General features: G+C 40.9%; 1 protein-coding gene across 1 annotated transcript in view; it reads left to right on the plus strand.

The window, feature by feature from the left end:
* Positions 1-1,094: 1,094 nt before the first annotated feature.
* Positions 1,095-26,218, plus strand: part of LOC121491101 (phosphodiesterase 4D interacting protein) — a 183,433-nt gene continuing 158,309 nt past the window's right edge. Inside the window, exons 1-3 of the mRNA XM_041755555.1 lie at positions 1,095-1,460; positions 21,132-21,187; positions 25,230-25,381. Of these exons, the coding sequence (XP_041611489.1) occupies positions 1,441-1,460; positions 21,132-21,187; positions 25,230-25,381 (228 nt within the window). The 5' untranslated portion in view covers positions 1,095-1,440. The remainder of the gene's footprint in view (positions 1,461-21,131; positions 21,188-25,229; positions 25,382-26,218) is intronic.

Genomic DNA, 26,218 nt, shown 5'->3' on the forward strand with positions numbered 1-26,218 from the left:
GTGAAATAAGTACGACTCAATCAACATTACCACATGTGGGCACTATAAAGCTTTCTGTAAATTAAAAAAAAAAAGAAAGAAAGAAAAAAGAAAAGAAAAGGAAAAAGTCAGGGTACCTGGGTGGCTCAGTGGTTGAGAGTCTGCCTTCGGCTCCCATGGTGATCCCCGTGGGATCGAGTCCCGCACTGGGCTCCCCCCACCCCCCCACCCCCGGCAGAAAGCCCCGCTTCTCCCTCTGCCTGTACTCTGTCTCCGTGTGTCTCTCATGAATAAATAAATAAATAAATAATCTTTTTTAAAAAAGGTCTTCGGTAATGCTAATAATAACAGTGATCATGTCACATAATAAAAAGGTTTTATTTTAGAGCTAAAGAGGAGCTTTGGGGCTGCAAGCACTTTAATTATAGCATGTCTGACTTGCTTAAACCTCATTACATAAATAGACGGTACAGAGTCTCAGGCAGTGCCGTCACCAAAGGACCCTTTTCCATGGTCTTAGAATAATTGAGGAGGAGATTCTAGTACCGTTGGCTACTGTCTTGAAGCACTCCTAGGGCTCCAGGAAGTTCAGGAACCCTCTGCCCCCTCTGAAGCTAGTTTTAGTGCCCCAGTCGCCTCAGTGCTTGGAAAACTGAAGGCCGAAGAGGTACACGGTTCAAAATCACGGGCCACCGGAGATGGAGGCAGCTAAGGCTGCAAGGTTTCATGAGGATGTTTCCCCATCTGAGGCAGGTTCCTGTCCCCAGATTGATGGTGAAGCTGACAGGTCAGATCTCTGGGAAAAATCACACAGTGTCCTGCGACCGCCTAGTGGGAGCTTCTGCTCCTGAGACCCTCGGGGACTCCAGCTCGGGTTCGGGGCTGACCTGTGGCTGGGGTGAGGCAGGCACGCCACAGGGCCTTCCCTCCAAAGTCTCCTTACAGTCAGGTGGTGTATTTATTTATTTGCCCATTTTACAGCGCCCCTGGGTGGGACAGCGCAGGCTCAGCCCTCGGCCCTTCCGCCAACACCCTCCAGGCGCGCGGGGAGGGAGGAAGGGAGGCGCGCAACGCGGGCTGGCCCGGCCCCCGCACCCGAGCCCGGGAGCCCCGCCTCCGCTCGCGGGTGACAGCTCAGCTGGTGCGGGCGGCTCGTGCCAGCCAGTCGCGTCTCGGCCTGGGGTCGCGTGCGCGCCCGCCCGGCTGCCTCCGGCCGGGTCCCCGGACGCCGCTCCACGTCCCGCTCCCCCCAGGGCACTCGCTCCCGCGTGCCCCGACGCGCCGGCAGCTGGAGGTTCGGCCACGTCGCCTCGTTTTCCTCAAAAGATCGCGGAGCCGAGCCCCCTCGTTGCCAGCACGGAAGGAAGGGGCTGGAGGCCCGTGCGCAAGGGTTCTGGTTTTCCCAGGCTGCTTCCCCTCCCGGGCGAGGAGCGCCCCGAGAGTGAGGGAAGCGCCTGGAAAATGGAGCAGACGTGGACGAGGTAGGTGAGCGGCTTCCTCCCCGCGCTCCGGCCGCCGCGCGCCTGCCGCCCGCCCCGCGGGCCGCCCCGCACCCCGCGCGCTCTCCCAGGTCGCGCCACACCTGGGGCCTGTGACACTCTTCTCTGTTTTTAAATGCCTAATTCCCACTTCTCTCCATCCTTCTGCACGGGTTCTCTCTCGCCGTATCCTTGCTTAATGGATCTGCCTTCCACCCAGTCTTGATATTAAACATACCCACGGGGCTTACCTGGAAGTTTTTGTAGGAATGGCTCTCTGTCTTTCCCCTGTTCTACAGATGAGAGGGATTGTGTAGATCATTCTTTAGAGAGACGTTTCATTTCAGATATCTTGGAAAATACCAGATTCCTTCTCACCCTGCCACGTTTTTCTTCCCAACCTCGTCCTCCACCAGTCACACAAAAGGGAGAGCGGGGAGTGAGCAGAGCCCAGCAAGCTCGTCTCCAGAGTCTCCAGTTGGAGTGACTTTGGAAGAGGAAAGAAGGAAGACCAGGGTGCCCTTCACTGGCCAGGCTCTATTGAGATCAGAGTGATAATAGCCAGCTTTTAGGTCAGATTTTGGAGATGCCCAGTGGAAGTGTGTCTTCTCCATCCCCTAGTCCTTTCCCTCAATGTACTTTAAAACAGACTTACTGAGGGATAAAAGGTAATGTGTTGGGACAAAGAGCTGGTTTTCGTCTGTCTGTGGATGGAGAGGCTGTACTCCAGAGGTGGTTCCAAAAGAGATACTGCTCCATCTCCAGGATGTAGCTTTGGAGACTGGAGTGAGGCCAAATGTGTGTGTTGACTCCTAAAGGAAAGCAGAAGGTATAGACACAGAAGGGAAACTAGGGCTTACTGGGATTTGTGCAAAACTTCTAGGGTATTTCAGCTGATTGTTCAACAGAAGTTCTCTACATCTTGTCAGTTTTAAAGAAATTGAAGCTGTGAGTGTGTTGGTAGACCCACACTATTTAGGTTTACAAGTAACAATTCTGCTTTTTGCTCTTTTCTGCTCTTCTTAGCCCTTTCCTACCTAGAGGGCAGTTAGATAAAAGGAGTGCAATATAAAGACACAAGGCGTCTAAAAACCACATCTGGAGGGATGATCAAGGGACCTGAGGCTCTCCAGTCTTGAGAAGTGAAGATAGGGCTGGGATAGGGTGGATAAGGTAGCTTCCTTCAAATATTTGAAAAGCAATTAGTGGTAATGGGATTAGATGGATCTGGAATCTCTTAAGAGAACAGACCACATTGTGAGGAAGCAAATGATGGCTTAGTGTAAGGGAAAAGCTTTCTAACAAGCGACCTCCCTGGATGGTAAATAGATTCTCAAAATTGTTCAAGCAAAGGCTAGACGACCACTTGATGGTAGTGAGAGTGAAGCATATCATGGATTCTTGTTCTCTATCAGTGTGGTTCACACTTAAAAAAAAATATATATATATATGTATATATAATTTTTTTTTCCTGAAATTTATGTTTAGATTTCAGATAAATTTGGAAATAATTCAGAAAACCGCAAATAATATGTTTGTGGTTTGATTCATGTCACAAATGGAATATATCCATGCTAATAGGCATTCGGATCAAGAAAGAGGACATAAGCAGCACTACTAAAGCCCTTGTGACCCAAGAATAATTTATCCTAACTTGCAACACTATAGATGAGTTTTGCCTGGTTTTGAATCTTATGTCAGTGAAATTATCCACTTTGTATTCTTTTACATCTGGCTTCTTTCTTTCGATCTTATGCTTGTGGGATTCTACCACATTGTTGTGTGTAGTTGGAGTTCATTCATTCTTGCTTCCGTTTGGGATTCTACTGTGTGTAAATATATTGAATTTATCCATTCTATTGTTAATGAACATTTGGACAATATCGAGTTTGGAGCTATTATGAATAGGTTACTTCCTGTGAACATTCCTGGGCATGTCTTTTGGTGAACATATGTACCTACTGCTGTTGGGCAAATACACAGAAGTAGAATTTCTGAGTAATCGGAAATGCATGTTCAGCTTTAGTTGATACTGCCAAATAGTTTTTTGAATTGATTGTGAAGAGGACAGACAAGGGCTGAGATACACTGAAAAGGTGCTTCACATCACTAGTCATCACAGAAATGCAAATTAGAACCATATATCACTGTATACACCATTGGAATAGTTGAAATGAAAGAGACAGAAAATACCAAATGTTGGCCGGGTGAAAGAGTCAGAATGTTTATGCTTTTTTTCCCCTTTACAATGAGAAATATACTTACAACAGGTATACTTGCATACATACCTGAAACAAGAGTTTCATGTAACAAATCTTAACCTTACTATGTATTTTATACTCTGATCTTTTCCACTTTACTCTTTTTCTTTAAAAAAGAAAAAATGCTAGTGTGACTCAATTTATTTCACCACCTAGTGGATCATAGATGGAAAAATCCTCTAATCATATCATAACGATGTTTTAGATATTTCCTAACTCACAGCTAAAATCAGGTCATAAACATTTATTTAAAATGTGAGAACCGAGGACAGGCGAAGCACTGTGCTAAATGCTAAGGGTGAAACAATGAATGAGACTGAGTTTCTGCCTTTGAGGCAGGGTTGAGGGTTGTACTTTCTCATTTTCTGTGATTCTAATAGATGCTAATGCAGACATATGCATGAGAGCCAGTGGAAAAGCACAACTTGGGAAATTCAAAGAATAAAAATTAACTATAGGGGCGCCTAAGTGGCTCAGTGGTTGAGCATCTGCCTTTGGCTCAGGTCATAATCCTGGGGTCCTGGGATCAAGTCCTGTATCAGGATCCCTGCTCAGCGGGGAACCTGCTTCTCCCTTTGCCTATGTCTCTGCCTTGGTCTATGTATCTCTCATGAGTAAATAAATAAAATCTTAAAAAAATAATAATTAACTTAAAGCAACTGTTTAGAGGGTGCTTTAGTGGCTCACTACATTAAGCATCTGCCTTCTGCTCAGGTCATGATCCCAGGGTCCTGAGATGGAGTCCCAAGTCAGGCTCCCTGCTCAGTGGAGAGTCTACTTCTCCGTCTGTCCCTCCCCCTACTCGTGCATGCTCTCTCTCTCGCTCTCTCTCTCTCTCTCAAATAAATAAAATCTTTTTTAAAAAATAAAATAAATAACTTTATTAGGCTTCCATTTACTAACTTGTGTGCTAATCCCTTTGCAGACTTCCTTTCACCTTTTCCTCACAACTCTATGAGGTATGAGGGAATGTTATTATATTCATGCTTAAGACAAGAAAAAGTGAAATTTAGAGAGATTAAATAATGTGCCCAGCTGAGAAAGAAATACAGCCTGGAGTTGAGTTTTGTTGGTGATTCAGTTTCTAAGTTGGATCTGGAGCTGGCTCCTTATCCTGACTACTCAAGCTTATGAATAAGTGTAAGACTGTGATTCTATTCCCAAGTTTCATTCTTGGCAGCTTTGGAAAGCTTCCTGTCTGAAAGGTTCTTCACATGAGCCTCCATACCCTTTATCTTGTTCAGTCAATCCACAAAGGACAGGGTGCTGAGCATTTGAGTTCTCAAAGTAAAATATCCCCTACTGCCAGCTGCACATTGTCTGCCCTGTTAGAGGTCAATAGGAGTGTCTTTTCCCAGGGATGTTGCCTGACTGTTGCCGGATTCTTTGGTTAAATCATCTGGGGAGAACATGGTTGGTTCTGGAATACCATATTTCCTATTATGAATACATACACCAGCCTTACAAAAAACTGATTTGGTCACAAATCAAATTAATATCCATGAATAAGATAAGGGTTATCAAAGAAGTAAGCTCATGGAGATGATGAGGAACCTGATGATGAGGATAATTTTGCTCACGTTGTAAGTCTTGTATTGATCAGGCAAACAGCTTCTACAGCTCTGAATTTTTAGCAATCACTTTTCTGAACTGACAGCTCACTGAAGAAGAGAGCATATTTCAGATTCCTTAGATTGCATTAGTTTCTTTTTGCTGCTGAAACAAATTACCACAAATTTCGTGGTTTAAAGCAACAAAAATTTGTTATCCTGCAGTTCTGGAGGTCAGAAGTGTGGAAATTGGTCTTCTAGGCTAATGTGAAGATGTCTGCAGGAGTATGTTCCTCCTGGAGGCTCTAGGAAAGAATCTATTCCTTGCCTTTCCCAGCTTTAGAGGCTGTCCACTTTCCTTGATTCATGGCCCCTTTCCAGCAATGGCAATACTCCAGTCTTTGCTCCCTTATCTCATCTCCTCTTCTAATGCTGACTCTCCCACTTATCTCTTACAAATACTCTTGTAATTCCTTTGGGCCCTACTGGATAATCTGGGATAATCCTGCTATCTCAATCCTTAATCACATCTGAAAGTACTTTTTGTCATGTAAAGTAGCACATTCACAGGTTCTGGAGATTAGGAATGTGGATTTCTTTGGAGGGCCATAATCCAGCCTGCCACACTATGCAATGCTGGAGAAGTCATTACTAATTCTCTTCCCCTTTTGGGTGGAATTGCTCTTGTCTGTAGCATATGGGGAAGCTGACGAAAAGTCAGGCAAATCTTATGTGAACCTTAGTCAACTTCTCTAAACAAACGGAGGAAAAGTGAACTTGAACGTTCACAAGTGAACTTGAACTATTTAATGGCTACCTGTAAGATTGAACGTTAGGAAAAGAAAGTAATCCAATAGTCTGTTTTGCTTTGTTTTATATAATCTTGTAATTTAATTTCACACAATGCAAGCATTGATTGTATTTGCCTGCTGTGGCTATGAAAACTTGGAGAAGTGGAGCGACATCCAGGAAAAACAGTGATTCAGTCTCAAAATTCAAAAATTTTAGTTTGTTTTTTCTCCACATAAAGTGCAGCCTTCAAGGAAGACAAGAAGCCCATTTACCATGGTTATGTTGTGCTTAAATGATCCCCATTGATAGCATATTTGCATTTATTCTGCTTTATATTAACTTTTCTCTACATTAACTCCTTAACGGTAAAAGAAGCAGAGACATTTATTTCTCTTTGAATTCATGGTAAATTGGCAGACCCATTTACTAATGTATAGTTACAACCAGAAATCACACTCCCCTCCATTTTATAGGTGTGGCAGCTGAGGCCAGAGAGGTTAATTAAGCATTGGAGCATGAATATCTGCTTGCTTCCAGTACCTTCGCTTACTGTGGTGCTGCTGCTTTGCATATAGCCCCCCTTTTTTTTTTTTAATTAGGAAAATGCTCATTTTGGGGATGCCTGGGTGGCTCAGTGGTTGAGCATCTGCCTTTGGCTCAGGGCGTGATCCTGGTCTGGGGATGGAGTCCCGCATCGGGCTCCCTGTGAGGAGCCTGCTTCTCCCTCTGCCTATGTCTACGTCTCTCTCTGTGTCTCTCATGAATAAATAAATAAAATCTTATTTTTAAAAAAGGAAAATGCTCCTTTTCATAATTTTATTACTGAAACGTCTTTGGTCTTTGAATTTTCCTTTTAACATTCAGCATTTCTAACAATTAATTCTCTGCATTTGGGGAAGGAAAAATCTCTGCCTTAGAAACTCTGATCTACTTTTAAATAGGCCGATACTTGCATTTTGGCTTGAGGAACATATCTCAATCGGTGGTTTCATCCCTACTTGCATATTTCTCCTGTACTAGATCAGACTAGATACCCCCACCTCTGTGTATCTTTCAGTTTACATGCTAAGGGTAGATTTCAAATACCAGAAGATTGGGAAGGGGTCATTTTATGTCTGAAAGGATAAACTGGGTGGCTGTCATCATAGTGCCCTCTCCATTCTAGATGGCTCAGGGATAATTTATACAAAGCTATGTGGAGTATCCATCCATTCAGTAGATGCCCTGGGACACTACTCCTATTGAAATTGACCCTACTTTATAAATAAAATTCCAAAATGAGCTCAGAACATTCCACAAGTTGTCTGTGGCAGAAATTCAAATAGCATTTAAAGTTAGAAGAAAGTCCAGAATAAAAGAGATGTCATGATGACCCAGGATGGCTCTATTTACTTCTGTTTTAAAACATTCAAATACAATGAGGACTTGTTTTCCTTAGTCTCAGAACATCTTTGGAGTTCTTTGGTCAGCAAGACAAGCATGACCTGAACTTGTTTTTTCTCATGGCTGAAACACTTCATCATCACCATCATCATCACAATTGTAAGTTGTATTTTCGTGGCACTTTAATAGTTTCTAATACATTTTCCCTTAATGTGTCTCATTATCTCTAGTCCTTTTCTGCTTGTTCCACTTTCCAGAAACTTCTTTCTCCTTTGGCATCTCCTTGCCAACTAGGGACAGTAGCTACTGGTACCTTTTCATCATGGCCAAGGTGGAAGAGGTATGAAGAAGCAATAACTGCTGATGTATAGAAAGCATTGACTGACAAAGAAAATCAAATAATTTCTAGCATTTCACACAGTGGAAGAGTATTTTCCATGTTATAATGTGGAATATTGTTATTCATGATGTGGAAATATAATACTTTACTCACTCATTCCCTTATATGGATGTCTTTTGGGTTTCAGTTTTTAATTATTATAATAATAATACTTGATAAACATCTAGGTATATGAAGCATCTTCTTCCATAGGATTGTTTTTGAATGATAGATGTTCAGAAGTAGAAAAACAATATCAGACATTCCTAGTTGTTGCATATAAATTGCAAATTGCGGGGATCCCTGGGTGGCTCAGCATTTTGGTGCCTGCCTTTGGCCCAGGGCGCGATCCTGGAGTCCCGGGATCAAGTCCCATGTCAGGCTCCTGGCATGGAGTCTGCTTCTCCCTCTGCATGTATCTCTGCCTCTCTCTCTATGTCTACCGTGAATAAATAAATAAAATCTTTAAAAAAATAAAAATAAATTGCAAATTGATTAGCATTTAGACTCATAACTATTAGACATATAGACAATATTTTGGTTCAATTTAACCATCTTTTTCAAGACCCAAGTCCCTATATTGCAGAAGGGGAAGTGGAGGTGCACTGACATAAAATGATGCATCCTAGGTCAATCAGTAGTAACATTCCCAACTTCTATTTCTCTCTAGAGTAAAATGCTTCACTCTTGCTATTAATCTTTTACAATCTTGAAGTGTCTCCTGAAACGGTAATAAACAGAAATTTTTAATATAAGAAAATAAAAGTGGATATAAATTACATCAAAATTATGCATACAGGGGTGCCTGGGTGACTCAGTTGGTTAAGCATCTGATTCTTGATTTCAGCTCAGGTCACAATCTCAGGGTCATGAGATTAAGCCCCGCTTAGGGCTCTGTGCCCAGTAGGAGTCCGCTTGAAGATTTTCCCTTTCCCTCTGCCCTTTCCGCCCCTGCCCTGACATAACACGTGTTCTCTCAGTCTCTCTCTCTCAAGTAAATAAATCTTTAAGGGGATCCCTGGGTGGGATCCCTGGGTGGTGCAGCGGTTTGGCGCCTCCTTTGGCCCGGGGCGCGATCCTAGAGACCCGGGATCGAGTCCCACGTCGGGCTCCCGGTGCATGGAGCCTGCTTCTCCCTCTGCCTGTGTCTCTGCCTCTCTCTCTCTCTCTCTGTGACTATCATAAATAAATAAAAATTAAAAAAAATAAATCTTTAAGAAAAAATTCTCTCCCTCTCCTCTCCCCCTCCTCCCATTTTCCCTCTAAAAAAAAAAGAAATATCAGATTATGAAAACAATTTTAAAAATTATACATACATATTACAATGTCTATTGCAAGAAGAGGAAAAGAGAAAAGAGATGCTGTATTTGATGATGGGATTATGGGTAACATCCTTTACACGCTGCCTTAAAACTAAGTCAATATATGTTTTTACAGCAGGAAGAAATTTACATTTATGTCTATCAAGTGACAACATATAAAGTTTTGAACAAAGTTGGTTTGACAACACTTCTGTTATTACTCAGACATTTCCAGGTTATTGGCACCATGGGAGCAGTGTTATTGCCAGATCACCTAAGGAGCTGGTTGTAGAGTATCATTTTACTTTCCCTGGGCTAAAATTATGTGGGGCTTCCTATACCAGCTGTTCCCACCTACACACCTAGCCTTGCCTTTGTTAGGATAAGTTTACCCTTCAAAAATTAGTTTCACCATTACCTCCTTTTGGAATTATTTTTGGAACCCACTTCTGGGTGTTTTCTGTAGTCAGAGCATCCTGTCTACTCTGTCATAGCTTGCAGCTAGGTGTGGTTTATGTGGTATTTTCCATTCTCTAAGCTTATTGGAAGAAAAGACTTGTTTTTTTGACTCTAAATATTCAGCATCTAATGTTGTTTCTAGCACTTAGAAGATCCTCAGTTCGGAACTTTCTAGAGAACATTCCCCACAAGACTGATATGAACATCTATTTGGTAGAGACCTCCTTATTATGGAATAGAAATAGCTGGCCATCAAAGCTTGATAACACTATACATTCCAATTGCATTTATTTATTGTTTTAGTTATATGCTTCAAATTCCTGTTATGATCTAGACTTATTTAATACTAGCTATATGATAGTGGATGATAAAAAAAACTCTGCCTGCAAGTGGCTGATGTTCTGGAGGGATCACTAGGCATGAGTGTATATTACTATCCTGCCTGGACTCACACTTCCTTCCTTCCAGTCCACTTCCATACACCATCAGCAAGCCAGGTTTGCAGCTTGTCTTCACTGCACATTCTCTACCCCTAGGACTTTTAACTCTGAGTTTGTGTTCCCTGACCACAAGGTCAAGTTCCCCCCATCTCCCCATCAATATCTGAATATTCAGTTTATCTTATCGCTTACTCCTGTTCCTCTATCTTCCAGGCCACCTGCTCTGTGTCCACCTCCCTACTGAGCCTGGAACTTAGGGGCAGGTCTTTGGATCATTCTCAGCACTGCTTCAGAACTTCTCATTACTTTAACAATCCCCAAACCTTGGTAACCCTCAGTCAGTTCTATTATCCTCTAGATTCTATAATCTTTGTTTTATCTTTTTAAATTGATTTTCTTTTGTTGAAGTGAAATTGACATAGAATATCATGTTAGTTTCAGGTATGCATCATAGTGATTCAGTATTTTTATACATTATGAAATGATCCCCATGGTAAGTCTAGTCACCATCTGTTGCCATGCAGAATTATTACTTATGCTGTACATTATATCCTCATGACTTATTTATTTTATAACTGGAATTTTGTACTTCCTAATCCTCTTCATCTATTTCACCCACACCTTCAACCTTCTCCCTATCTCTGGTAATCATTAGTTTATTTCCTGTATATATGAGTCTGTATCTGTTTTGTTTCGTGTATTTATTTTGTTTTTTGGATGTCACATATAAGTAAAATCATACAATATTTGTCTTTCTCTGTCTGACTTATTTCCCTTAGCATAATACCCTCTAGGTCCACCCATGATGTCATGAATGGCAAGATTTCGTCCTTTTTTTTATAACTGTACATATACAGTGGATATCATTGTGGTATATGCCACATCTTCTTTAGTCATTCATCTATTGATGAATACTTCATTTGCTTCCATCTCTTAGCTATTGTAAATAATGCTGCAGTGAACATAGGGGGGCATAGATCTCTTCGAACTGGTGTTGGGCTATCTTCAGGTAATTACCCAGAAGTGGGATTGCTGGATTATATGGTAGCTCTATTTTTTTTTTAAGTGGGCACCACGCCCAGCATGGATCCCAATGTGGGGCCTGAAGTCACGACCTGAGATCAAGACCTGAGATCAAGAGTCAGATGCTTAACTGACTGAGCCACCCACAATTGCCCCAGTAACTCTATTTTTAATTTTGTAAAGAACTTCCATACTCTCTTCCATAGTGGCTACACCAATTTATATTCCCATGAACAGAGCATGAGGGTTACCCCTTATAAGCTTTTTTTTTTTTTAGTACATTATAGAACCATACTGAAAAAGAAGACTCTAGATTCAATCTTTTTATTTGGAGCAGATCTATAATGTTAAGAAATTCTCCTCTTCCTCCTCCTCCTCTTCTTATGTACTTCCTCCCTCTCCTCCTCTGACTCTTCTCCTGAAAATGCATTCTTCAAAGTCTTTGACTTCAATAATATAAATAAAATCAAGATACAAAGTTGCACATGAAATGTGACTTTTATTTTGTAGAATTCTCAGAGGCATATGAACTGAAGAATAGTGACAGTAAATACATTAAAAATCTTTGTCAATGTTGTCTTTAAGTGGTAGCATTTTTTATTACTTTTCTGTATTCATTTTTCTCTTTTCCAAAATTTTCTAGAAGGAGCATGTAATTCTTTTTAAATCATTAAAAGTAGGCACAATAAAGAATAGAAACAGTAGAAGATTATGTGAATAAAAAGCAGGTAGAAACAGGAAAAATATTTATCTCTTGATGTTTGATCTAGGGCACTGAGATGGACTGTGCCAACTGCCTTGGCATACTATAATGCCTTGTGAATATTGGTTGTTAAGGAAGACTGAGGAGTACAGAGTGCATTTCCAGGGCCAAAAGTCAACAGCACAAGCTAAGTTTTAGAAGTGGGTGAAGAGACCATATACCATCCCCCAGAGACATGATTGAATTTGAAGCAGATTATTTTCTTGTCTCTTTTGAAAAGAGTGCTATCAGTGTCTTAGCTGATTCTGGGCATGGGGGAGAGAATTTATTAGATATTTGGATGTCTGATAACCTTATGGAGCAAAGTGAGAAAAATAATTACTTGAACTTCCTTTACCTTTTTATAGAAGTAAGCGGTTTGTTTCTCTAAACCTTGATGGATAGGAGCAAGAAATACAACGTTCATTCCTTTTAGGCCAAAGACTTAGTACAAGAGCAAAAAAAAGGTCATAAAACTTCCATCAGTTGTTGCAGATGCAGGAATGATGCTGGCAGCTCCCCATAGCTATTGAAGACTTATTACTACTTAGGAAAACTGCCCCCCAGAGTTCCATTTGGCTGTGGTCACTCACAGTGAATAGAGTCTGTTGAGTGAAGGGTATAATTGCACCCTGTATTGGAGAAAAGTAGATGTTGCTGAATCAGTGCCAAGTCAGCCTACACTTAGTCGGCATGCATGGGGAGACTCATGAGGGATGCTGTCTATGTTCTGAGGGGGCTTTGCCAATTAAGCATCTTAGCTTGCAGAGGTTATAATGATAGGTCTTGAGATGAGAAAAAAATTATAACCTCCCTGTTTATGTGCTCTGCATCTGTGACTTCTACCCTATTTGTATTCAAATATGTTTTTGCAGTTTTGGTGCTGAATGAGGGTGAGATTTGGTGAGATTTGGAACATAGAAGATATACTCAGTGTCTCTCTTGGCAAGAGAAAAGAAGATCTGAGGAGAAGTCTTAGAGCTTGTTCACTGTTGGCCTTTCCTGTTTTGATTGTCTATCCCATCACTTATTCTGCCTTTCAGTTTATTTCCTTTGTCTATTAGGGACAGTGGCAAGTGTTAGCACAGAAGAGGTTCGGGGATGATATGAACATTTAGAGAGATTTGGGTAGAGATAAGGAAGTATAAAATGGTGGATGACTCACTTTTCAGGATAGGACCTATAAAAAAATAGTCATACTAGCCACTTCTCTTTTAGGATTTGAATTCATTTGTCACATGGCATCTGTTACACCAGTATTCAAATACTCAAGTGTGAGCTGTGTCCGGCGAGGATGAGTTGACATCTCAAAAAACAAATTTGTGTCTGAATTTGAGTCTAAATCCAATCTTGACACAGCATCACTGTCCACCCCTCAGATTCTCAGGGATCACTTTCCTGCAGTCAAGACAGGGATAGAGGAAGCTCCCTGGTAGGAGGTGTAGGTAGAAGTAAGACATATTGGAAAGAGAAAAGGTTTGGAGTCAAGTGCCATTTTCAAGTTCAGGCTTCACACCAACTAGCTGTGTGATCTTGGGGAAGTCACTTCATCCTTCTGTATGCTTTGTTTCCTCATCTGTGAAAGAGGGATACAGTACCTACTTGACAGGATTTTGTTAGGACTGAATGTGATGCTACCTGGAAAGCATCAGGCACTGAGTGAATTGTGGTGGCAGCATTGGTGGTGGGTGGTGGTGGTTGTCCACAGTAATGATGGACATTTAATGAAAGATTAGTGCTGAGGAGAATTCCACTGGAAGAAAACATGTCGAACTGTGAAGTTAGGCACAGGCAATCCAGAGACAGTTACCTGTCGATGTCTTTGTTCCGAAGCTGGTGCTACTTGTGAAACCCTACCATTAAAAGTTCTCAGAGCCAGAGCTTCACACATTAGAGAAAGGAGGCCATAGTTCTCCTTCCAACCCTTTTCTATCTGCAAGTATTGAATGTAGTAGATACAAAATAAAAATGCAAAAAATCGATCTCTGAACATCAGAAAAATTTTTATTTGAACCAGAATTTAGTAACTCATGCCAAATGAGCTTGAAGAATATAGGAATTAGAGGGCACCTGGGTGGCTCAGTCTGTTGAGGTCTGTCTGCCTTTGGCTCAGGTCATAATCCCAGGGTGCTGGGATCAAGTCCCCCATTGGGCTCCAGTCCCCCATTGAGCTCCCTGCTCAGTGGGGAGTCTGCTTCTCCCTCTATTCCTCTTCTCTGCTCATACTTTCTCTCAAATAAATAAATAAAATATTTTTTAAAAAAAGAATATAGGAATTAGAATGTGTGTTTGGTTCAGTGTCCAGTGCTGAGGAGGACCCCAATTAACAGCAAACTTCAACAATCTTCCTGTCACACCATATAAGCCCCACTCTTTGAGAAGATCAGACTGATCCTAATCTCCTACATTGTTTATCTTTTATTGAGGGCTTCATTAGAAGGGCAATGTAAATTGGATCAAAATACATTCTCTTTTTTAAAAAATAAGAATTAACCTTTTAGGGGCACTGGATGGCTCAGTTGGTTAAGCATCCACCTCTTGATCTGAGCTCAGGTCTTGATCTTGGGGTCATGAGTTCAAGATCTATGTTGAGCTCCATGCTAAGTGTGGAGCCTAGTTAAAAAAAAAAAATTAACCTTTTAGTATAAAATAGTAAAAGAAGAAAATAAAAAAGGCAGATATTCACTTGAATTTTCTACCATCCTAAACCTCTAGCTTTATCTTTTGTGCAGATTCTCTTCTAGTCCATATATATATAGATATTTTTTACTACAGTGCAAATCTTAGTCCTGATCCATCCTTGCATGACATTTTAAAATCATCTTTGGGGGTTCTAAGTAGTTACATAAAGCTGTGTTAGAGGAGGGAAGTACAAATGAAGAAATGGTCTTCACGCTTGACTTCCCTTAATACTCCTGCCTGAGGGTTAGAGCTTGGAGAAAGAAGGCTCAAGGAGAAGGAAAGGTAGAAACATTTGGGAGGACAGTCCTGGGGATAGTTTATGCCTACTCAGGCAGGAGTAAGGATAGATTCAGTGTTCTGTTTTCTGCATTTTCCTAGCTACCCTCCCCCCCCCAACCAGGACAAAATTAACTGCTATCTCATTTATGTTCTGAAATCTCTGTTTTAAATCTCATTATTCATGTAATTATCTCATTGAATCCTATCTGCCTTCCTCAGTAGATCCTAGTATCTTGATGAGGTATATTTCTTTTTCACCTTTATGTTCCCAGGACTTGCCATATAAGCCACTTCTCTTTTTTTTTTTTTTTTATTTATGATAGTCACAGAGAGAGAGAGAGAGAGGCAGAGACACAGGCAGAGGGAGAAGCAGGCTCCATACACCGGGAGCCCGACGTGGGATTCGATCCCGGGTCTCCAGGATCACGCCCTGGGCCAAAGGCAGGCGCCAAACTGCTGCGCCACCCAGGGATCCCTAAGCCACTTCTCAATAAATGTTTATGAAAAGTAATGGAAAAAAAAAAAAACCTAAAAATAGCAATCATGGCCCAGGTTTTTGCTCCAAGTTCTGCTAAAGCAGATTGTTTTTACCCCTTCTGCATTTTTGTTTATAACAACAACAACAACAATAAAAAGCTATATAAGGGCAGCCCCGGTGGCGCAGCGGTTTAGCACCGCCTGCAGCCCAGGGCGTGATCCTGGAGGCCCTGGATCGAATCCCACCTCAGGCTCTCTGTATGATGCCTGCTTCTCTCTCTGCCTCTCTCTCTGTCTCTATGAATAAATAAATAAAATCTTAAAAAAAAAAAGTTATATAAAAGAAGTCTGAGACATTTTGCCTCCAAGAGATAGCCTTTGTCCCTACACTAGAGATCTTAAACAAAAGTGGCAGTAAGTGATGAAGGAGGAAACCCAGACAGTGTGGGGCTCCAACAGCCTAAGTGGATATGATTGCCCTGGAGAGAGGACCTGAAAATAAGTGTCCCTTTGGGAGTTTGGACACTCATATCGGAAGCAATATTCCTCAGCTAAAATTTTTAATAGGTGAGACCAAGGAGAAGAAAGTACTAGGGATGGACTGGATGGACATCAGCTCCTTAGAAATAGTTTGGGGGGTGACTTTTGTCCTGAGATACCACCATCTCATACTGTTCAGAGACTGTTGCACAACCTGCTTTGTAATGTAAAGTTGTATGGTTGCCATCTTGTCATTGCTCATGAATAATATGGTCCAATAACATGATCTGTTGCTCTTCGCAGTCTACAAATGAAACAGGCCAAAATACAAGGCAATAACACTAAATGTGCAGTTTGCAAAGGAAGACCAATGGCTTCCCTATAGAAAATATCTCTCTGCAGGCTCCATCCTAGTGTTACCCTTTGGTAAGGAAGGAAGACCCACATTTCTATGCTTCCCCACAATGTTAGGAGAGAATAGACAATTGGCACCAGTGAGCTGCTTACATTTTGGAAAAGAGCTATGTCAGTGTGGCCACTTTTAAGCAAAGCAAAATTGAGTGCTTGGATATTCCTGACATAATTAAAACTACTATATTTAGGAAATTACTGGAAAAAAATCCTCAGAGCACAGTTTGACAGCAGCAGAGTATCAGAGTGTAGCAGATGGCTCTGAAAGAATCAATTATTTTCTGTTTATTTTCAACCTAATCACCCTGGGAAACTGTAGGAAAAGTTAGTAATATGGGATATCGGATGTTGATGTGTTGTTTGAGTCCAGTATCTTCTTAGCTACTTATCAGCAAATCAAGAAATCATGAGCAAGATACCATGCAGAAATTGAGCAGGCAAACAGCTTGTGGGTGGGTTGTACTTGGAAAATGCCTGGTTCTTCAAATTAAGCAAGAGAGTGGCTTGGCAAAATTTAATAACTGTAACTTCAGTAGAATTGGTATCAGTATTAACAGATTGAAGAAGGAGAGAGAAAAAGGATAAGGCTCATTGGGGTATATTTATACCTAACATTCAGTTCATTTATACAGGAATACCATTTAAGGTAAAGTATCTTGGGAGAAAGATTGTATATGTACATTTATGGGGGAGAGCTGTGACTGCCCTGGTGAACCATATGCTAGCTGAGCATGAGTCATTCATGGTCTGATGTTAAAAAATAAATCTACAAACACTTCAGTTTCAGAAACTAGGACAAGGCCATACGAATGTTTTCCAGGTTTGTGTAATATGGAAGAATTTACCAACACATATATATTACTGCTTCACAAAGCTGTGTGCATGTGTGTATATGGCATAGGTTGGAGTCTGTCTCTAGTATATCTCAATTCTCTTTGCACTTTGGTTTATTAGATGTTGTCACAAATTGCAATCCCCTAGACATATACCTTGTGTTTCTTCACTATGAACCTCTTCCCTGGGGGAGCATCAAATTCCTTCCCAACATTTTGGAGCAGATGATCAGCAATAAGAGAAGGAACTTGAGCTGTTAATAGAGTTAAAGTGATTTTTAAAAATCTCCTGAGACTATAAGTATGGCCATTAACTCAGTACCCATCCAAAGTGACCTCTCTATCCTTCCATTTATTGATTCATAGTGGGCAGACAGCTAGCTCAGAGAGGGTGTAGGTGGGCTGGAGAAGCTAAAGTATCTCATGGGGCCTAGATGCATTGCCTTGTAATCTACTCCTGATCTATAATGTGGAATCTTCAGAGCAAAGAGGATTGAATGAGATCATGTCTGGAAAGTTCTCCAGATCCTTGGAAAGTATTAAAAGGAGTTTTATGGTTAAGTGTCTATTGGAATAGAATTGCAAAATTACAGCGAGGGACCTTAGAAAAATCCATGTACTTCTTTTACAAATATTTGAGGAAACTGAAGCCCAAGAGGTGAAAGTGATTTATGAACCCGTTTTAGTAGTTTATCATCAAAGATTAGTGAATTGCATGCTGAAGCAAATAGGTTACCCAAGACTGTGTCTTTGTTTTGTTTTTTTTGCTTTGTTTTGTTTTTTAATACAGTATACAGCATGGTGGTATTTCAGATAAATAATATAGTGTGATTCCACAAGTTTAGATATTATATTCAGCAGGAGTGGAGCTACCATCTGTCACCATACATCACTATTATAATATCATTGACTATATTCCCTGCGCTGTACCTTTCATCCCTCTGACTTATTCATTCCATGACTGGAAGACTGTATCTACCACTCATTTTCACCCATTTTGCTCTCCCCTCCACCCTTCCCTCTGGCAACCATCAGTCTATTCTCAATTTTATAGGTCCGATTCTGCATTTTTTTGTCTATTCATTTGGGTTTTTTTTTAAGATTCTACATATGAGTGGAATCATATTTGTCTTTCTCTGACTGACTTATTTCACTTGACATAATATCTTCTAGGTCCATCCATGTCTCAAATGACACATCATCCTTTTTTGGCTACATAATCTTCCATTGTGTTTATATACCACATATTCCTTATCCATTCTCAAGACTATGCATTTAAGCAGAAATGAAATTCTGTCTGCACTTGATCTATACCGGTAACAGCCCCAGAGACCTACACAGAGCCAGGGAGGTATCATTGAGTATACAAGCTAGGACTGCAGAGATAGGACAGGGACCTAGGACTGCTGAGATAGGACAGGGACCGTGGCAAGCTGGAGATCACATATTTGTTCTGCTGAAAGAGGGCAGGTTATCCCCCTAGATGGAAAGGCAGGTCCTGTGTTGCTAGACCCATTCGTTTTTTTTTTTTAAAGATTTTATTTATTTATTTATGGGAGACACACCGAGAGAGAGGCAGACACACAGGCAGAGAGAGAAGCAGGCTCCATGCAGGGAGCCCATGTGGGACTCCATCTGGGACTCCAGGACTACGCCCTGGGCCAAAGGCAGATGCTTAACCGCTGAGCCATCCAGGGATCCCTGACCCATTCATTTTCTAAGAGAAGCTAGAAGTGGGTCAGCCTCATGCTGACCAAATAGAAGCAGGTTGGCTGGCTGAACTTGGCCTGAGGGATAACCGTGTTCCTGATGGCAGATGCACACTTACTGGCCTGAGTCTGCAGGCTTAGTACAAAGGAATCCATTCAATTGCTGAACAGCAGCAGCTGAGTGTAGGTTTTCTCCCCAGAAATGTTTCAAGACATTGTTCTGGCTGATGGCTTCAACATCCTTCCCTTACTTTATCTCAACAGTGATGTATTCGTAAGTAGTACCTTCATCTTTTTTTATTTTTATTTTTATTTTTTTTTATTTTTTTTTATTTATGATAGTCACAGAGAGAGAGAGAGAGAGGCAGAGACGCAGGCAGAGGGAGAAGCAGGCTCCATGCACCGGGAGCCTGATGTGGGATTCGATCCCGGGTCTCCAGGATTGCGCCCTGGGCCAAAGGCAGGCGCTAAACCGCTGCGCCACCCAGGGATCCCAGTACCTTCATCTCTTTAGCTGTTCCACTCTCAGGGAAAGTTTCTAATGAGAGGTAGTGACAGGAAAGAGGCAGATGACCTAGAGATCTGTTTTTGAATAATAAAAAAGTCACCAAGTGGTGTGTGAGTGTGTGTGTGTGTGTGTGTGTGTAGTCCATTGTGCCTTGTCTGGGACTTTGATGTCCATCTGGAACTTAACAAAGTGAAGATTCATGCCAACATCCAGCCCTGAGGCCCAGAAGGAAGAACGGCAATTTCTAAACAAATGTCAATCTCTCTCCTGCCACCCTGTGAGTGTCTTCTGGCTTTGAAAAAGAGAAGCCCTCTCAATCTCTGTCTGCAGAACTCTTTTTGAAACAACGAACTGGGTGTACCCAAGAGTTTAAGGAATAAATGGGATGTTGAAAGCATCTCTCTGTAAGATTATTGCAATCCGCTCTCTGTTTCAGCCTTCCCCACCCAAACAGTCTGTTGTCAAAATAATAGCCAGGCCTTTTAAAACATTCAGCACTCAGGTCACCCCTCTTTTTGACTCACAAGATTCCAGTGGCTAAATGCTTCTCAACAGCCTGAAAGGCCTTATACAATCTGACCCCTTACACAGCCTTCCCATTACTTCCTAGACCTCACCTCCTACTGGTTCCTCACCATGTGCTCACTCTGCCCAGCCATATTGGCCTCCCTTCTGCTCCCAGACACTCTGGCATGCTCCTTCCTGTGAGCCTTTGTATTTAATGTTCTCTACTTAGAAGACTCTTTGCCCCAGTACCCCCATGACTACCCCTATTGCTTCTCAGAGAAATCCTGCCTACTGAAAATGTCAAACCCTTCCTCCTTGCCATACCTCCAGCACTCCTTCTCTCCATTCCTTTCTTCAATTTTTTATAATTACTCTCCATAGTTTATTTATTCATTTCCCCTTAAGTTCCATGAGTGTAGGCATTTTTGTCTGTTGTGTTTACTGCCATATTCACGGTGCTTAAAACAGTGCCTAAAAACATAGTAGGTGCTTGACAAGTAACTTGTTGACTATATTTTGAAAAAAATTTTCCCTCCTGTGCTAAGGATGGTGACTTTCACTGTGCTGGGCACAGACATCTCTTGCTACTGAACCATGGTATTTTTAACATTACCATTATTAGACTATCTGGTTTCCAAGTTTTCTGAGTCAGTTCTACTTCCTACTCATACCTTGAGGTTTTCTGCTTATCTCCATCTCCACTGTCTTTTCTTAGTTAAAACTATCATAACTTCTTGCTCTTTCCCACCACTTGGATTCCCTCCACAGGTCTCACTCAGCAGCCAGAATGATCTATCTATCTATCTATCTATCTATCTATCTATCTATCTATCATCTATTTATTCTATTTTATTTTTAAAGATTTTATTTATTTATTTATGAGAGACACAGAGACAGGCAGAGGGAGAAGCAGGCTCCATGCAGGAAGCCTGATGTGGGACTCGATCCCGGGAGTCCAGGATCATGCCCTGAGCCAAAGGCAGACGCCTAACCGCTGAGCCACCCAGGCATCCCAGAATGATCTATTTAAAAGCTAAATCTGGTCATTTACCACTCACTCCCTCATTTAAAATCCTTCAGTAGTTTCCCTCTGCCCTTTACATAAAACTCAGTATCCTTACCCCATCCCACAAGGTCTTGCATGGTCTGGTGGCAACGCTGGTTTTCTCTGTTCTTCTATCAGTTTTAACTTCCTTCCCAACTTGGGGTCTTTGCTGTTCCCTCATAATGAAATTGTTTATCCAATGGCTATCTTTACATGTATTTATTGAGGATGGAAGCCCTTCCTGTGGGGTTTGTATTTGTATCTCCCACACTGAACACGGCCATTGTACATAGTAGGAGCTTAATGAATACTTGTGGAGGAATAAAACAGAACACAGGTGTCTTGCCATCCCAGGGATGGGGGACCATGTGGGGGTAGTCTCTCATTAATTAACAATATGTTTCTCTCCACAGAGATTACTTTGCAGAGGATGAAGGGGAGATGGTACCCAGAACAAGTCATGCAGCAGGTAAGGAGGCCCTGGGCCTTACCTTGATAAATTCTTGATTTCTTGCTGATCATAATTCTCCTTAAATTAGAGACCCTTTAAAGTCATCATGGTAATTTTCTCAGACTTTCTGTCAATTTCCAGACTTGCACATATCGCTGTAACACAGATTCCTGCCTTCCCAGCACGGTGCAGTACGATTATAATCAAAATACTTATGTGAACTCTTCATGCTTTTAAGGATTCTGTAATTGCAAAGTTAAAGTCTCTTGTAAAAAGATTAAAATAGATTCTGCCACTAAGATGAAATCTCTCCTCATATACCGTTAAGATGGGTACAATAATAGTGTCAACCTCATAAGTGAGATTAAGTGAGAGGAGCTCTTTGTACAGTTTATCAAGGAATAAGCACCCAGCAAATATTATTAATATTATTAATGTATTCATAATAATATCATATCATTAGCCAGGGATCCACTTGAATTATGAAACCAAAGTGAAGATAAGTCTCTTTTGGGGAATGTTTTTCACAAAGACTTTTAATTATTTAAGGATTCTACTTACTTTGCTAAGTGATTTGCTTTTTTCATACCAGCCTTGAAGCACAGATGGTTCATATGACAACATGGAAAAAGTTTTTAATTTGAATGTGTTAAGGATTTCAGAGTCACTTGAAATTAGAACTTGTAGTTGTGGTTGTTAAATCTACAAATTCCAAGGATCTACCATACTCATTTTGAAAATCAGGATCCTCCCATTTTGAGGTAAAAATCAAAGGGTAGAGATGATGCCTACTACAGGCAAGATATTAGGCTGAGAGCTTTCATTTATCATTTCCATATATTTATTATTTCTATATTATCCATATAGAAGCTCTGTGAGGCAATATTGTTATTCCCATTTTTACCAAGGCAATGAGGTTCAGCCAAGTTAAGAGATTTGCCTAAACTCCCACAATTTGCAAGTGGTCAGGATTCATATCCAAGTTTCAAAAGACTCTTATTCCATCACATTCCACTAATCTAACTATAATGTATTGTTCTATTTATTCAAAATATCTTCCATTCGATAGCCTGTTTAGTTTCACTTAAATGTGGGAGAAATAATTCTTTCCAATTTCCCTTTAGTAGAGCATTTGCGTTAACTTAGAAATAATCAGAGTATCAACAAAACAGATGCAACATTACTATAATTATTATTAATTTGCAATCATAAAGTGGTATGTAAGTAACAGAACAATTATTTTGTACAAGCTGAATCAAAAACAACTGAATATGAAAAAACACTATCTCTATTCATAACTAATTTGTGCCATGTGCCAATAAAACCTGCTTTAAATTTCTGTTCTGACTTAAACCCCCTATCTTCTACTGGGCAAGAAGAAAATACTACTGAAGACAGGGCTATCGAAAGATATACCTGATACTGTATTAATTTTACACAAATGAAGACACTGTACAGTGTCCAGTTTAAAAGCAAGTTATACAGCCCTTACATTGCAATGTTCCTTTTTTCTTTAAAATCAGTGGCGTGTAAAAAAAATAAAATAAAATAAAATAAAATAAAATAAAATAAAATAAAATAAAATAAAATAAAATCAGTGGCGTAATGGGGAGTTAAATACTTTTGGACAAGAAAAAAAAAAAAGCTGCACTGGAATCATCCTATTTCTCATGCTTGTTTTCTTCTACATCATACTTTATCTTCTTCATTTTTCTCCTTACCATCATCTTCCTGATCCTTTTTTCTCTTCTTCCTGTTTTTCTTTCTTTTCTTAGAGAAAAAATTCTGAGTCTATTGACTCCAAAGGAGACCTCTTTTTGTGCTCATTCTGGCAAGTTTGCAGAAAGAAAAGGAAGGAGGGAGTGAAGGATGTTTGCTCCCATCCCGTGGCTTGCTTTTTCATTCTTAATTGTTACCTTTGTGAGCAGAAGCCTTTTATTTTGATGTAGTCCTGCTTATTTATTTTTGCATTTGGTGCCTTTGCTTTCGGTGTCCCTGCATATATGGTTAATTAATTTTTGACAAAGGAGACAAGAATGTAAGAGGAAGGAAGGAAAGAGAAAAGAAAAAAAAAGGAAAGGACAGAAAAAGCATGTGATGACATTTTGCTTCTTGTATCCTTTGTTTGTTCAAAAGCGTGTGTCTAGTTAATTTTTCCTCAGTGGGGCGCAGAGTGACCCACAGCTCATTTTGCTCTTACTGGCACTGAGGCTGTCTGTGGAGTTCAGTGGATTGCAATGGCTGTCATTCTCTCTGACTTAAAAAAAAAAAGTGCAATTATAAAGGGTCATTGCTTCCTTCTGTCAACCAAGAAAGAAAAGATGTATTTTTCTATTTCTTTTACCTGAGTCTACAATCTTAAACCCACCTCAATCCAATGTCTTCTGTGTACTATGCTTAAAGGAAGTCCCAATTTCTTGCTTTTTCACAATGTTACTTCTCAAATGCAGGCAGAGGGTTAACAGCAACTTCATCCTCACTAGCTTCTCTCAGGGCAGTTCTTCCTTTGATGAATAGAATGATTGCATCTCTACCCCTTCCCTGTTTTCCCCTGACTCTTAGACCTGTTACAACTCTTTTGCTGCTAAGATCTTACAGTATTAGCATACAGCCAGGATGGTTGAGTGGGGAGAGCACTGACTGGCATGGTTCTGCCACTTTTTAGCAACGTGATCTTGATCAAGCACACTTTCTGAACTTTTATTTACTCGATAGTAAAATGGATTTCATAATCACATCAGTCTATTTCACTTGTGGTAGTAACTTTATAAACAAAATAATCTGTGTGAAGATAATTTGTAGCCTATAATACATGTTAAAGATGTTGGTTGTAATAATTGCTAGTATTCCTAAATGATAATCTGAAAAATTTTCTAGAGAGAGCTTTGTAGAGATACTTCTTAGCTAGTAGCTTGATTTGAGAGACAGAGAGAGAGAGAGAGAGAGAGGGAGGGAAGCTATTTCAGTCATTTTTTTGTCATATGACAAACTGCCCTAAAACTTAGTGGCTTGAAACAGGAGTCAGGGATCCCTGGGTGGTGCAGCGGTTTAGCGCCTGCCTTTGGCCCAGGGCGTGATCCTGGAGACCCAGGATCGAATCCCACGTCGGGCTCCCAGTGCATGGAGCCTGCTTCTCCCTCTGCCTATGTCTCTGCCTCTCTCTCTCTCTCTCTGTGACTATCATAAATAAAAATAAAAAAAGAAAAAGAAACAGGTGTCAGCAAACTATAGCCCATGAGCCAACTGTCAGTTTTTATAAATAAAGTTTTATAGCAACACAATTGTGCTCATTCATTTACATATTGTCTGCACCTGCTTTGGGCTCCAAGGGGAGAGTTGAGTAGTTTTGACAGAGATGGTATGACACATGAGCCTAATATATTTACTATCTGGCCCTTTCAGGAAAAGTTTGCCCACCTAGAGCTTAAAACAACAATAATTTATATCTTGTATGTTGGTAAGCTGGGCATTTCCTCTGTTGGTCTCACTTGGGATCACTCAAATAGCTACAATTTTTTGAGAGCTTGATTGGGGCTGTGAGGTTCCAGGATGGCTTAATTCACATACCTGGCAGCCAGTGGACTGGCTGTCAGTTGGGGCATCTCCATTCCCTCTGTACTTGGCCTTTTCTCCTCCAGGAGGGTAAACTCGGGTACTTCACAGTAGAGTGGTCTTGAGGTTCTAAGAAGGCAAGAACAGAAATGAATGTCCTCTCAAAGACTTAATTTCTAGAATTCATACAGTGACATTTTCATTATATTCTCTTGGTCAAAGCAATTCACTAAGCCAACCCAGATCCAAAGGCTAAAGAAAGAGACTACACCTCTTGATGGGGTAGCAGGAGTATCAAATCATAAAGAGGCACAGACATAAACTGGTGTGTTTCACTGGGGACCACTATTAATATGCTCAATCACAGGCTACTTTATGTGAACTGTTTCCATGTGGCCCAGAAGTGGTTTGTATTTTGCAGAAACCAAATTCTGCTGGATTGTGCCAGTTAGAATGATCATCATGCTACTGTTATAGAAAGTGTTTTGTTGTTCTCTTTTATTGGCAGCTTTTCTTAGTGACACTAAAGATCGAGGCCCTCCAGTGCAATCACAGATCTGGCGAAGTGGTGAAAAGGCCTTCTTTGGACAGACGCCTTCCTTGAGAGCATTTGAAAAACCCCCTCAGGTGCAGACCCAGGCTCTTCGAGACTTTGAGAAGGTAAGTCATGTGGGTGGATAATTGTTATCCCGATTAGAAGGAGCATCAAGGGATAGTGATGTCTCATAAAAATATGACCCATGGCTTAGTCTGGATTATGGACATTCTAACCATAATGATGTCTCTTTTAAGAGTATATGTCCCAATGAATGCATGTACAAATACTCTGGTTCATGGACAATTGCCTGTACTAGTGATTCTGTCTTTCCATCTTTATCCCTGGTTTACTTTTCCAATCAGTTAGGAAGTTTTGTTGTTGTTGCTGCTGTTTTTAGAGAGAGAGAGAGAGAGAGAGAGAAAGTGTGTGTGTGTGTGTGTGTGTGTGTGTGTGCCTGGGTAGAGGGGCAGAAGGAGAATGAGAATCTTAAGCAGGCACTCTGCCCAGCATAGAGCCTGACACAAGGCTCAATTCACAAACCTGAGATCGTGACCTGAGCCAAAGTCAAGAGTTGGATGCTTAAGTACCTGAGCTACCCGAGTGCCCAAATTAGGAAGTGTAAATGGTACCCTGAGAATCTGTAATGAATCTGTAATGACCATAGTGAGCCCAGGAGACCTAGTCCAGTCAGCTGGCATTATATTCTCGGTGGCTGGCTTGGACCACTCTACATGTCTGGATACTGTCTGCAGTATAAGGTGGCCTCAGCCACAATCATTTGCTTCTCAGAAAGAATCTGACGTTGTTGCTTGAAACTTTTTTTTTAAGATTTTACTTATTTATTCATGAGAAACACAAAAAGAGGCAGAGACACAGGCAGAGGGAGAAGCAGGCTCCATTCAGGGAGCCCAGTGTGGGTGGGACTTGATCCTGGGATTCTGGTATCAGGTGCTGAGCCA

This window comes from Vulpes lagopus, chromosome 5 (genome assembly GCF_018345385.1).
Source record: "Vulpes lagopus strain Blue_001 chromosome 5, ASM1834538v1, whole genome shotgun sequence".
Classification (NCBI taxonomy): Eukaryota; Metazoa; Chordata; class Mammalia; order Carnivora; family Canidae; genus Vulpes; species Vulpes lagopus.